The following is a 13,264-nucleotide window of genomic DNA, read 5'->3' as shown; positions in this document are numbered from 1 at the left end:
TTATTGTCCAAGCTGAGATCTTATGTGTGATCAAAGGCCCTATTATTTATTATGCCAGGACAACAGGCATAAACCCTATGTAACAGGAGCAGGGGCACGGGTCCCCTTCCCATCAGTCTTCACTGTGCGTCAGGCAGAGGGAGGACAGGAGCCTGGCCCCCGTGGCTGTACTCCCTTTGGGACGGCAAGAGGCCCATGCGGTGGCGGGGGGTGGGGGGCGGGCCCGGGCCCCCTCTGTGTCAGCCCCTGGTGATGGTCGGGTGGGTACTGTCATACAGTCACAGGGACACCACCACCAGGATTGAGGCCACTGCTCGGAGGGCCCTGCTCACCTCCAACAGCAGTTATGCGCTTCTCTGGAGTCTGGTGGAGGGGAGAACAGCCCTGGAGGCCCAGCAGGAGCTAGAGGACAGGTGAGGAGACCTCCCAGGTGTGGGAAGGAGCTTGGGTTGGCTTCCTGAAGCCGGCAGGGCCTGGTCAGAGGCCGCTGGTTCCAGAAGCGGCCTCCTTCCCTTGAGTCCCGATGTTCTTTAGGGTGGGGTGCGATGCCTAGGGTCTTAGGCCTGCTTGGGGGTGCGTTAGAGGAACCCACTCCTGCCGGGGTGCAGCTTAGCCTCTGGAGAGAAGGAATGAGAACCTAAACAAGGAGGTTCCAGGTCAGCGCATCCTCGACCCCCTGAAGCTCCCCTGCCCCTCCCCAGACCCCTGGGGAGCTCCTGTCAGGCACCAGCTTTCTTCTTGTCTTCTGCTTCTCTGCTGTGGGTGGCCCCCTTGTATCCAGCTCATTCAGAGGGTCAGCGGAGACCCACCAACGTCTCACTGAGCCCAAGTGGATTTCCTAGATGAGAGAATCTGATTGGGCCAGCTTGGGTCAGGTGGCCAGTCCCGAGCCAATCGGTATGGCTGGGTGGATCACATGACCCACTCCCAGGGGCGGGGGGGGGGGCTGGCTCTCTGTAAAGGGATGAGGGATGGGAGGCACCCTGGGAACGGGGCGTGGTCCCGCAGTACCCATGGTAGGGGGAGCTGGGTGGGGCAGGGTGTGGACAGCTGGACAGGAAAGCTGTCCTGGTTGGCTGATTACAGCATTTCAGGGAGAAAGGGCCCCAGAACAGTCATGCAGCCCAGAGGTCTCCATTTACCTGGAGAGCAACATGCCCAAGGTCACTCAGGGGCATCAGGGCCTGGGCCGCTATCCCTCCAACACCACCAGGCGTTTTCCTCTTCATCATTCGTCCAGAGGAGCCAAACATTTGCAAAACATGTGATTCTCAAGTGGAAACCAAGCGGGAGCTCCTTCAGAAAAGCGTGATTGAATTCAGTGAATGAGGAAACAAGAAGGCAGCCCCTCGGCTGCCTTCCCCATTCATTAGACAGCTGCGGAGCAGCCAGTTTCCGAGGCCAGCTGCTGGGTACCAGCTCCGCAGACGGCGGTTCTGCCCGGGAAGTTGCCAGAGCCCCTTCAACCGGGAGCTCCACTGGGGGGGCCGGGACAGCAATGGGGAGGGATGGCCTGCGTCCTGCTCCTGGGCCATCCTGCCTCTGTCTCCTCCCAGGTACCAGGAGGTACACGCGGCCCAGAGGGCGCTGGGCACGGCCGTGGCAGAGGTGCTGCCTGAAGCTGAGAGGGTGCTGGCCGCCGTGCAGCAAGTCGGTGCAGATGCAGCCCAGCGCCTGGCCTCACCGGCTGCCCCTGCAGCACCGGTCAGCTCAGCTGTCCTTGGAGCTCTGCATGCGGTGGTTGTGAGGGAGAATGTGGCAGCTGGGAAACCAGTGCGGCCCAGGCAGAGGCAGAGGACGTGGCTTATTTCTAACTCTCTAGCAGTTGATTAAAAGTTCCCAGCCAATCTTTGTTGTTGATTATAATGATAATATCAAGGCCGAGGCCTCTTCTTCATCACAGTGGCATTGGCAATGACACCAGACGGACATGGGGCCAAATCCCAGCTCCGCCACTCTGGCTCTGTGACCTTGGCAAAGGCCTTCCCATCCCTGTGCCTCGGTTACTTTGTCCGTCTGTCGGCTAGAGCTCACCCGTTTGGTTATTTCAGGCCTGCGTCCATGAGGGGCTGGAGGGGATTCCTGAGCAATGCCCTCATCCTCTGCGTGCCTGTCACCCTATGCTGCTTACCTCTGAGAAGGCTCATCAGGCCTTCTCAGTAATCCTGAAATTCCAAAACTTGGGAGCTAAACTTTAAAAAAAAGACTAAACTTATAGAAATGCATCTGGGGCCCAGCCTGCCCAGGACTGACGGCTCCCAGGCTGTTTACTCAGGGTGTTTGATCCTCCCACTGTGTGTGAAGAAGGAAAATGTAGGTGGTGACATGTTTGGCCCTGAGCACTGCCCCAGATACTGCTGAGGGCGTTAGGTAATAAGAAGTCCCCGCAGGAAATTCTGAATTCAGAAGTACGTCCGGCCCCAAGGTTTCAGCGAAGGGACTGTGAGCCTGGGGAAGGAAACACAGGTCCGGGAGGTTAGCTGAGTCTGTGCTTCTAGAAATTGCTGGTGCTAGAATCAGACCTCAAGTGACAGCTTCCCCAGTCTGGCTTCTCTCGCCCTGGCCCCTCTGCTTCTTAGGGTCCACGTGCAGCCCTGCCCCCCATGGTCCCTGCCCCTGGGCTTCTCCCACCCAGTAGAGGACCTGCCCCTCGGACCTTCCCATCAGGCCTTGTCTGAGCCCTCCATCTCCCGGCAGCCTCAGAAGTCCCAGGCCAGGACCCTGGGCCTGAAGGTGCAGGCCCTGGAGAAGACGGTCACATCGAGAGAGCGCGTGGTCACCGAGGCTGCCCGGGCCCTCCAGGCCACCGCCCAGGCCGTGCTGCACAAGACAGAACCGCTTATGCAGGTGGGCTCTTGTCCTTTGAGGCAGCACCTGGAGAAAGTTGGGGCTGCCCCAGGCATGATCTGGGCTCAGGGGTTGCAGGGGGAGGGAAGGGCAAAGACCAGAAGTAGTTCTTTCCACCCCTCCAGTGCCTTCCCCCAAATTCCAGAGAACCTCAGTTAGCTCGTGCGAAGGCAGGAGGTCCCGATTTCCCGAGAAGGCGTAAAGGTGTGAGAGGAGGCAGGATGGACAGACAGACAGAGCCACGCCCACCACCCTTACTCAGTGTTAATTACAGCTGGGATGGGTCTCATTCACTTATTCTTGCATTCATTAGTTCACTTGCCAGATATGTTAGCGAGCACATACGTTGCTCTAGTGCTAAACCCCACTGTTTGGCATTTACAACCCAGGAGGGGAGGCAAGACTAAATAATCAGGGAATTCAAGAATCATGGAGTGAATTGAGCCCCAACCAGTGGTTTCCAACCTATTAAAGTATAAGCACCCCTTCAAGTGTTTTGTTTTTTTTAACTTTCCACCTTTCATCTAGACTTAGAAAAAGGTTGCAGAGAAAGCACAAAGAAGTCCCATATACCCTTCACACAGATTCTCCTTCTGTTAATGTTTTACGCAGCCACCTTACAAGGATCAAAATAAGGAAATCAACATGATATAATACAATGAGCTAATCTACAGACCTTTTTCAAATCCCAGCAGTGGCTTATCCCGTAGCCATCTTTTTTTGGGGGCGGGGGAGGGCACGGAAGATCTTAGTTCCCCGACCAAGGATCAAACCCATGCCCCGTACAGTGGAAGTGCAGTCTTAACCACTGGACCGCCAGGGAAGTCCCCTGTATCCATCTTTATTTTCCTTTTAAAGGCAAGAATCAAGGCAGAAAGCTGTTGCCTGCATCCGAGCAGCTGGGCCTGGTGCCTGTCACATACTGGGAGAGCTGTGCTGTGTCGGGGCCCCCTGGGGTGGTACCCATTGATTTAGTCCATCACCCTGGTCTGGGGCACAGATGAGGCCACAGCAGAGTCAGGACCAGACCCCAGTGCGCAGTGCCCCAACACAGTGCCTCCCACCTTCCTCTCCCATCCTGCTAGGCATTTGGAGTAAGACTTAAGACACAAGGGATCCCAGGGCAGCATCTGGTGGCTCTTCAAACCCACATGATTGTGACTTCCCTGGCGGTCCGGTAGTTAAGACTTCTCCTTCCAATGCAGGGCCTGCAGGTTCCATCCCTGATCGAGGAGGTAAGATCCCACATGCCTCACAGACAAAAAAAACCAAAGCATAAAACAGAAAGAGTATTGCAACAAATTCAATAAAGACTTTACCAAAAAAATTTTTTTAAACCCCGCATGACGGATGATGGATTGAAATTCACATCACATAAAATTACCCATTTGAAAGTGCACAACACAGTGGCATTTAACACATTCCCAATGTTGTGCGATCACCACCTCTGTCTAGTTCCAAAACATTCATCACCCCAAAGGGCGACTGCTTATACCCATTGAACAGTCGCTCTTCATTCCTCCCTCCCCCCAGCCCCTGGCGACTGCCCATCTGCTTTCTGTCTCTATGGATTTTCCAATTTCAGACATTTCATATAAATGGAATCGTGCCATATGTGACCTTTTGTGTCTGGCTGCTTTACCATAATATTTTCTAGGTTCATCCACATCGTAGTATATGTCAGCACTTCGTTCCCTTTCATGGCTGAATAATATTCCGTTCTGTGGATACACCACATTTTGTGTATCTATTCATCCATCAGACCCGTATTCTTTAAGTATCCAGCCTTTTTTTAGTGGCAATGGGGAAGAAACTAATTTTCTATGAGTAAAAGTTGTCTGATAAACAGATTCACTACTTCACATGATCTGGCTGAGACGCGGCAGCGTTCTGACAAGAAATTTTCAGTTGTTCATCTTTCTTTTAGTTATTAGGTTTCAGTTTTCCTCGGAGCTTTTGTGAGACAGGTGACTTCTTGGGAGAGATATTCAAGGTTTAATATTGGAATAATAAAACAGATCAGATGTTCCTGGTAAACAGCATAATTCAGTGTCAGAGTTTTGGTGATGTTTTGGGACCTTGTACATGTGGGTTTGGTGCCCACCTGACCCCTCTCTGCCCAGCACACCTCCAGCACCACCTGACCAGCCTCTCTCTTCTCTCTCCAGCTGCACCGGGAAGCCAGAGCTGCCCTGACCCGGGCTTCCTCATCTGTCCAGGCTGCCATGGTGACTGTCACAGGAGCCAGGACTCTGCTGGCTGACCTAGAAGGTATGTGTGCCCTGCTTAGCCCCAGGCTCGTGGATGCACAGATGCCCATGACAGACACCAGGGCAGGCTTAGCTGCAGAGGACAGAAGTCCAGTCATGTGGGCATAAGCCAAGGAGACCATTCCCTCTGCCTCTAAGGACCTCCCTCTCCTCTGGCTGCTTTGTCCCTCCCCATCTCACATACCGCTCACCAGGTTCTTGCCTACATGGCCATCCATCATCAGACCACACGCGCAGAGCCCCTCAGGACCAGATGGGAGGAGAATCTGATGCCATCAGCTGTCCATCCCTGATCTAGGCCACTCTGGCTGAGAGTCTGGTTACCTGGTACAAATATGGCTGCCCCGGTCCAATGTCCAGTGGGGCTATGGGAAGGGATGCAGCGTTTCTCTTTAGAACGTGGGTTGATGGGTTGATGCCAGTACAGGTCTCTTTTGAGCTGTAGGGAAAGGAGGCCAAGTGCCCCCATTTTACAGTTGGGTAGACCAAGAAAGGAAATTTTACTGAATGAAATGTGGAACAGCCCCTAGCCTGCAGCTGCTCTGCCAGGAGAGGATCTGTGTTCAAATAAGTTTAGGAAATGTCACGTGCTATAGATCTCCCTGAGGCCTTGCAGTGCACACCTGAGAATATTAAAGGCTCTGAGAAGTCCTTCAATAAAGAAACCGGGTTCACTTTATGTAAACTTAATTTCCCCTAGCATTTATCAACGCCCTGTAGAATTAGGGCTCCCCGGCGTGCACTTTTTTTCTTTTTTTGGCTGTGTTGGGTCTTTGTTGCTGCGCACGGGCTTTCTCTAGTCGTGGCGAGTGGGGGCTGTTCTTTGTTGCGGTGCGCGGCTTCTCACTGCAGTGGCTTCTCTTGTTTCAGAGCACGGGCTCTAGGCGCGAGGGCTTCAGTAGTTGTGGCATGAGGGCTCAGTAGTTCTGGCTCGCGGGCTCTAGAGCTCAGGCTCAGTAGTTGTGGCGCACGGGCTTAGTTGCTCTGCGGCATGTGGAATCTTCCTGGACCAGGGCTCGAACCTGTGTCCCCTGCACTGGCAGGCGGATTCTTAACCACTGCGCCACCAGGGAAGTGCCCCCAGAGTGCACTTTAAGAAATGCCAATTTTGTGTACAGGAAGCAAAGTAGATCTAACTTTTGGATTATCTTCATAGAATGATTATGTAGTATTATGTCCCTGAATATTAGAAGGCTTGATTCTTTTTTTAAAAAATATTTATTTGCTGCATCGGGTCTTGGTTGCAGCCCACGGGATCTTTCGTTGCGATGCGTGGGCTTAGTTGCCCCGCGGCATGTGGGATCTTAGTTCCCCGCCCAGGGATCGAACCCACGTCCCCTACACTGGAAGGTGGATTCTTAACCACTGGATCGCCAGGGAAGTCCCCTTGATTCTTTTTAAATTTTGACTTTGTCTACTATAATCAGTACTCCTTAGGATAAATCTCCCTTAGAATTTTATCTGAAAGGAAATGAAAAAGCCTTTCTTTCTATATAGAAGGAAACTACTTCTTATTAGATAATAAAAACCTATGTGGATTGTAGAATTTCTCTTTTTGTCTTGGCCGCTAGGGGCTAAAAGGTAAACAGTGCATTCGGTACCTGCACCGTCATTATCCTAACTTTCTGGCGCTTCTCACTTCTCATCATCCCCCTAGTTACATACGGCCTTTGGTTTATCATTTTAACGGTCCAGTGTTTGGTCTGCTCATCACGATAAGCTGCCTCAAAGCCTATTAGAAATGCGTGGTATGTAAAGACAAGGAACTTAGGGGATCTTGCTGTGCGCCGTGCTGTAGCTCCCATCTCTACCACTGGCCCAGGCATTGACCAGCATGCAATTCTGTGACTTTAGTAAGTATCATAATATAACATGAATCTTTACACTCACAGGGCAGTATGTCTCACTCGTTTGTTTTCCCTGGGTGAGCCTGAGAAGTTTACACACAGATCTCATGCATCTCATACCCCTGCTCACGTTGTCCAAGGGTCTGGGGTTGGTCAGACATCTGGCAGTGACCACCCCATGGGCTCTCCAGGCATGAGCCCAGCCCTCCTGACACAGCCTCGGTTGGCTTTACAGGAATGAAGCCAAGGTTTCCTCGGCCCAAGGACCAGGCCGCACTGAGGAGGCAGGCAGCCGTTGTCCAGGACAGGCTCCTTGCAGAGTCCAAAAAGAAGACCAAGCAGGTGGAGAGGATGCTGGGAAATGCGGCATCTATCTCCTCCAGTGCCAAGAAGAAGGGCAGGGAAGCCGAGCTGTTGGCCAAGGACAGTGCCAAGGTCAGGGCCACGGATGTGACTCCAGGGGCATCCCTGCCTTCTGGGCGTGTGGGAGACCTGTCATAGAAGAGGTGCCCTTCTGTAGGGTAAATGCCCCTTCTGTATGCAATGCTGAATACTCTGCACTTACTAAGGGGTCCCAGGCTCTGAGCTCTGGCGCTTCACACGGGTGACCCTGTTGATTCCGCATGAAATAGATGTCACTGCTGTCCCCATGGGACAGGTGAGGACCCTGACACCCAGCCCAGTTCAGTAACTTAACATAACCAGGACTCGCACCTCAGTCTGTTTGGCTCTACTCCCTAAACTTCTAGACTTTTCTTGTTTAATTCGGGCCAAATTTGAATCAATAGGCTTCTTCCCAGCACCGTCGCTCAGGGCCCAAGTGAACTGCCTCTACAGCTCCCTAGAGACAGTGCTGGATTGAAGGCGTCCCCAGGCTTGGTTTCTGGTCCCGCCATTTTGAGTTTGGCCAGCTCCTCCTCTCTGCACCTCTGTTTCCCCATCTGTAAATTATTGGAATTTCTCCTCTCGGGGGAGATGGGTAGTGTCCAGCAATCTGCTCTTTGCCGGCATCTGGTACACAGCTGTGGAATGAATGAATGAATGATCTGGTGCGTGAATCTATGACCGCTGGGCAGGGCGGTCACCCTTTACCTCTAAAAGGAGTTTCTCCACTCACACTCCCCTCCCTGCTGCTGCCGCCCACCCCGTACGTAGCTCGCCAAGGCCTTGCTGAGGGAGGGGAAGCAAGAGCACCGCCGGGCTGGCCGGCTCTCCAGCCAGACGCAGTCGATGCTCCAGCAGGCCTCCCAGCAGGTCCTGGCCTCAGAAGCACGCAGACAGCAGCTAGAAGCAGCTGATCAGGTACGTGTGCTGAGACCCCAGCACTCCTTCTCCTGTGGTCCCGGGAGCCAGCCAGGAGCCGCTCAAGCTTTTCTTCCCCTCCCCCCCCCCCAAAGGTGGGTGCCGGGCTGAGCGAGATGGAGAAGCAGATCCGGGAGTCACGCACCTCTCTGGAGAAGGACATCAAAGCCTTGTCAGAGCTGCTTGCCAGGCTGGGTAAGGAGACCCCAAGGCCGGGCCCTGGACCCCTGGGTCCACGGTGCACCTCCGGGATCTTCCTGGGAGGCCCCGTCCTGGGGAAGCTTGCCTCCTAGCCCTCCTGTCCGTGGCTCCCCCATCCCGAGCCTTGCGCTCAATGACAAGCATTTGTAACCCCTCCAGACCCCCCGGGGCGAGGCAGGGATGGTGTCCAGAAGCATGCTCACTTCGTCCTCCAGGGGCTGCTAGTCAGGAGGAGAGGAGAGACACAGAACACTCACCACCCACAGAACACCTGTAGGTACCAGGTGACTAGGCCCTGCCTCAGTGGTGGAGGGTTTCAGAGAAGGAGAGAGAATGTCACAGAAGCAAGTCTGGCATCGAGGCTCAGGTGCTGGTTTGGAATCAGAGAGACTGGCATTCCAGTCTGGCACTTTCCCTTCCTTGGCTGTGAGACCCTGGGAAAATCACTCCACCTCTCTGAGCCTCAGTTCCCCCACCCGGGAAATGGGAGTAACAGTGGGGTAGTTTCGAGAGTGCTTTCCACACTGTGTGTGATGAGACAGTGAATCGTGAAAGGGACAGCCCCCAAGACGTGGCGCCCTCAGAGCAGGGGCGAAGGGACAGTGTCAGAGCAGTTCGGCGGAAATGAACAAGCAGTTTTCAGAGTTGGGGTAAAAGACACAAAACCTAAAACTTGCCATTTTAGCCCCTTTCAGCGCACAGTTCACTGGCATTAGGCACAACCTGCACCTTACTGTGCAGCCATTGCCACCATCCATCTCCAGAACTTTCTCATCAGCCCAACATGAAACCCGCCCCCCTTACACACAGACTCCCCATTCCCCCCTCCCCCAGCCCCTGGCAAGCCCTGTTCTACTTTCTGTCTCTGAATTTGGTACCGTAGGCACCTCACCTAAGTGGAATCATGTAGTGTGTGTACTTTCGTTCCTGGCTTATTGCGCTCAGTGTAACGTCCTCAAGGTTCATGCATGTAACAGCATGCATTTCGGTTACCGTGATCGATAAGACGAGGAAGAATCAGCAGGTTCTGCATTGTGGCTGGATGCCAGGCTCCACCAAGCTATTTGCACACATGATCGTAGCTCATTTTAACTTCCGAGGCAAGGATCCCCGTGCTCTTGCTATTTTGCAGATGAGGAAGCTAAGGCCCAGAGAATTTAAATGATGGGCCCAGGGTCCCCCAGCCAGTCAGTGGGGAGGCTGTGGATCACGCTCAGGTCTGACCGATTCAGAGCACCCGCTCGTAGCCACAGGTCTCTACCCGCAAGAACTCAGCTCGCTGGACACGATGCCCAGCACGAAACAAACGCTCTGTGTGGGTAAACCACGCTGGCCGTTGTTGTTGTCATTTATTCTTTCACATCGGCACTATGCTCGACTCGGGGGTGCAGGAGTGACCACGCACACCTAGACCCTGTCCCCGCCCCAGGAGACCCAGCTGGGCGGTTAGAGTGGAGGCTGTAACCTCCTCAAAGGCCAGGCTGTTTGGACTTGCCCGTGGATGGTGGGACCTCTCCGAGTCTCGGCTGGGAGCAGGGCCTGCCCGGCAGCAGGGCTCAGCTTCTCTCTGCTTCTTCCTGCCCCGGGGCTCAGCTCTTGCAGTCGCCTGTCCTCCAAACCAGCCTTCATTGCCCAGGAGACTCAGGGCCATGGGGAGCCCTGGGGCCCAGGGGGGTCCTGTGGGATTCGAAGGCATTGAGGATTTGTTTCTGTGACTCCAGCACTCTCCCACCTGGCTCAGCTGTCTTTCCATTGAATGCCACCTTAATGACAAGGTGACAAAGGTCAGGTGGGGGAGACAGCCCGTGGATTCCGTGCCACCATCACCAAGTTCATATGTGAGCACCCGGCCCCACCCCCTCGGTTTACACTTGGAGAGGCTCCTCCAGGAAGTCCTAATGTGTGCTAGGCCGGGACTAGACCCCTGGGGCCTGCTGCCCAGGCCTGCAGCCCCTCCTGCCCCGTCTGCCTCACACACCCTCATTCTGATGCCAGAAACCTTTCTTTTCACCCTGATGTCCCCGCATCCTGGCCCGCAAGTACCATCTGTAAGTGTGGGCTCTCAGTGAATTGAAACTGTGTGTGGGAGCCGCAGGCATTATGGGGCCTCTCCCACTCACACTGCTTTACAGGTGAGGAAACTGGGGCTCAGGACTCACCCAAGGCCTTCATTTTTTAACAGTAATAGTAATACCAACAACAAAAATTAACAGTTGCCCAGTGCCACCCAGGGGGAAAGTTCCGGGGCCTGCACGTAAGCCCGGTGGGGTGCCCAGGCCAGGCCCTTACCTGCCTCACCACGCCGCCCTCTCGGTCCCTTGCCTCCTGGTAGATCGTGGGCACTCGGAAACCTGGAGGGTTTGGGCTGGGGAGGGCTTCTGGGGATGGGGCCTGAACAGGCTTCTGGGGCCTGCAGGGGAGCCAGCCCACCCTGAGGCTGTCTGTGCCCCTCCACAGGGTCACTGGACACCCTCGGAGCCCCCGCCCGGGCCCTGAATGAGACCCAGCGGGCACTGGAGCGCCTGAGGCTGCAACTGGGCCCACCAGGGGTGCTGCAAGGGAAACTGAGGCTCTTGGAGCGGGAGTCTGAACAGCAGCAGCTGCAGATCCAGAGCTTCGAGAGCAACCTTGCTGAGATCCGTGCTGACAAGCAGAATCTGGAGGCCATTTTGCAGAGCCTGCCCGAGAGCTGCGCCAGCTGGCAGTGAGGGCTGCCCAGACCCACGGTGCCCCCGGCCCGGGGCATGCACGCCCGCCACAGGTGCGCCATGCAGGCACGCTGCCCAGATCCTGCTGCCGCGTACCCGCCCGAGTCTGTGCCCACAGCCCCTCCACACCGGCAGGAGTGAGTGTGCATTCAGAGCTCACCCAGGCGGCTGCGGTGCGCACACACCCATCGGTGTGCTCTCCCACCCCCCACACACGCACACACGCACCGGTACATGCGGACATGTGCCCGTGTGCGCAGTGCGCATGTGTGCACGTCCATCCATGTGTGGTGCACCCCCCGGATGCTGGGGGTGTCTGTTATGTCATGTTATGTCATGTTATGTCATGTTATGTCATGTTAAATGCCCTGTGACACTGACATACTCAGGCAGGGTTGGTACCTGGGAGGCTGGGACCGGGCAGGGTCGGGGGGTCATCCGCAGAGATCCAGGGCGGGTTCAGCAAGAGCCAGAGCCCCCAGTCCCAGCCCTGCCCTCTGTCCTGCAGCCCCCTGACCAGTGTGTCACCCGCCACGAACACCCAGCAGCTCCGCATAGCTGAGGGACCAGGCAGGTCAAAAGACACAGGATTCTGGGGGGTTCTCAGCAGAGGAACCTGAGGCCCAGGGCTCCTGGGGCCGTGGTACAGCCTGCTAGGCCGGCCGGGCCGTGGCCCACCCATGCAGGGGTATCTTTGGCTTTGTGGAATACTTCCTTCTCAAGATCCTGGGACTGGGTCAGACTCACTGAAGGAATCACCTGCCCCAGGCCCGGTGCCCCTTTTGGGCCATGGCCTCGTGACCTGAGGGGGCCTGGGTCAGGGGGCTCAGACAGGTCGCTTGGATCTTCCCTTTGTGACCCTGCCAACCCTGGCTGGCCTTTGACCGATCGACACTTCCCAAACTGGCCCTGCAGCCCTGGGGCCCCACCTGCCACATGGGAGGCCCTGCTGGGCGTGGAGGCCTGGCTGCCTTTCTAACCTGTCAGGCTAGGGTCTCCCCCTGTGGCTAGGCCCTGCCCAGGGTTCCCGGCATCTCCTCCTGGCACTCCTCCCCTTTCCCGGGCCCTCTTCCAGCAGACTGCGGGGCCTTGGCACTGGGAGGATGGGTGCCTCGGGGGGCCCAGCCCCTTCCCAGCGTTCTTCCTGCCCCCCAGCAGGGGTGACAGGCAGCAGCCCAGACCATTTCTGTTTACCCAACTCTGTTTAACGTGGCAATAAAGGGCCCCTTTACTAGCTGGTGGTGTGCCTTTGGTCCTCCCGTGCTGGTCGGCAGCAGGATCCCCGGCTGTGGGTACAGACTCACCGCCTGGCTGTGGGTGCACATGCCCCCCCCCCCACGAGTGAGTCAGTGGCAGAGGGTTGAGTGATTCCTCTTGGCCCACGTGAGGTAGAAGGAAGGTGACAAAGCTGAGCCCATCGGCTTTGCCAGTGTCTTCCCACTGGGGGGACTCTGCTGGGGTCCTTCCCACTGGGGGGACTCTGCTGGGGTCCTGCAACCCCAAGCATCTGCCCTCTCCTCTCTGCTCCAGGGGGCTTATTAGGCAAAGTCTAGGGCCTGGGGGAGTTTGCGGGGTGGGGTACAGAGAGGTCCTCAGGTGACCTCTGGCTCAGGCTGGAGACACCGAGGCAGGAAAGGAACTCAAAACCAGTGTCCAGCAGCGCAGAAAGGCTCAGGGAGGGACACCAGTGAGGAGAGGAGGAGGGCTTTGGGCCAGGCCTCAAAGGGTGGGGAGACAGCGGGGAACATTCCAGGCAAGAGGGTGGGCAGCAGCGCGGCACTTGCAGGGTAGGGGCCTGGCCCGCACGGGCCACTCCAGGAGCTCAGGTCGCGGGCGGGATTACGGTACATGCTCAGTCAGGGCTCTTGACCACGAGGCCTGCCCCCCTCCTGGGTTGGTTTAAGCAGAAAAGGGGAGTTCGTTGGGAGGACTTGGGAGAGTCTCCTGGAATCCTGGGGTAGGAAGGGCTGCCAGGCTCAGAGAAGGTCAGGGGCCGGGGGCTTGCCTCGCCCTTCCTCCCGCCCCTCCCCTGCCTCGCCCTTCCCTCCCGCCCCTCCCCTTGGTCTCTGCCTCTGCTCTCTCCGCGTTT

At 56.1% G+C, this 13,264-nt stretch overlaps 1 protein-coding gene across 1 annotated transcript in view; it reads left to right on the top strand.

Moving 5' to 3' along the window:
* The window catches only part of LAMC3 (laminin subunit gamma 3), a 61,061-nt gene extending 48,493 nt beyond the window's left edge, over window positions 1-12,568 (top strand). The window contains exons 21-28 of the mRNA XM_067742939.1: window positions 279-413; window positions 1,557-1,704; window positions 2,698-2,847; window positions 5,016-5,118; window positions 7,200-7,399; window positions 8,120-8,266; window positions 8,362-8,461; window positions 10,925-12,568. Coding sequence (XP_067599040.1) covers window positions 279-413; window positions 1,557-1,704; window positions 2,698-2,847; window positions 5,016-5,118; window positions 7,200-7,399; window positions 8,120-8,266; window positions 8,362-8,461; window positions 10,925-11,175 — 1,234 coding nt within the window. The 3' untranslated portion in view covers window positions 11,176-12,568. The remainder of the gene's footprint in view (window positions 1-278; window positions 414-1,556; window positions 1,705-2,697; window positions 2,848-5,015; window positions 5,119-7,199; window positions 7,400-8,119; window positions 8,267-8,361; window positions 8,462-10,924) is intronic.
* Window positions 12,569-13,264: the final 696 nt, after the last annotated feature.

Source organism: Pseudorca crassidens, chromosome 7 (assembly GCF_039906515.1).
Source record: "Pseudorca crassidens isolate mPseCra1 chromosome 7, mPseCra1.hap1, whole genome shotgun sequence".
In the NCBI taxonomy this organism is placed as follows: domain Eukaryota; kingdom Metazoa; phylum Chordata; class Mammalia; order Artiodactyla; family Delphinidae; genus Pseudorca; species Pseudorca crassidens.
This window is presented reverse-complemented; position numbering and strand designations above follow the sequence as displayed.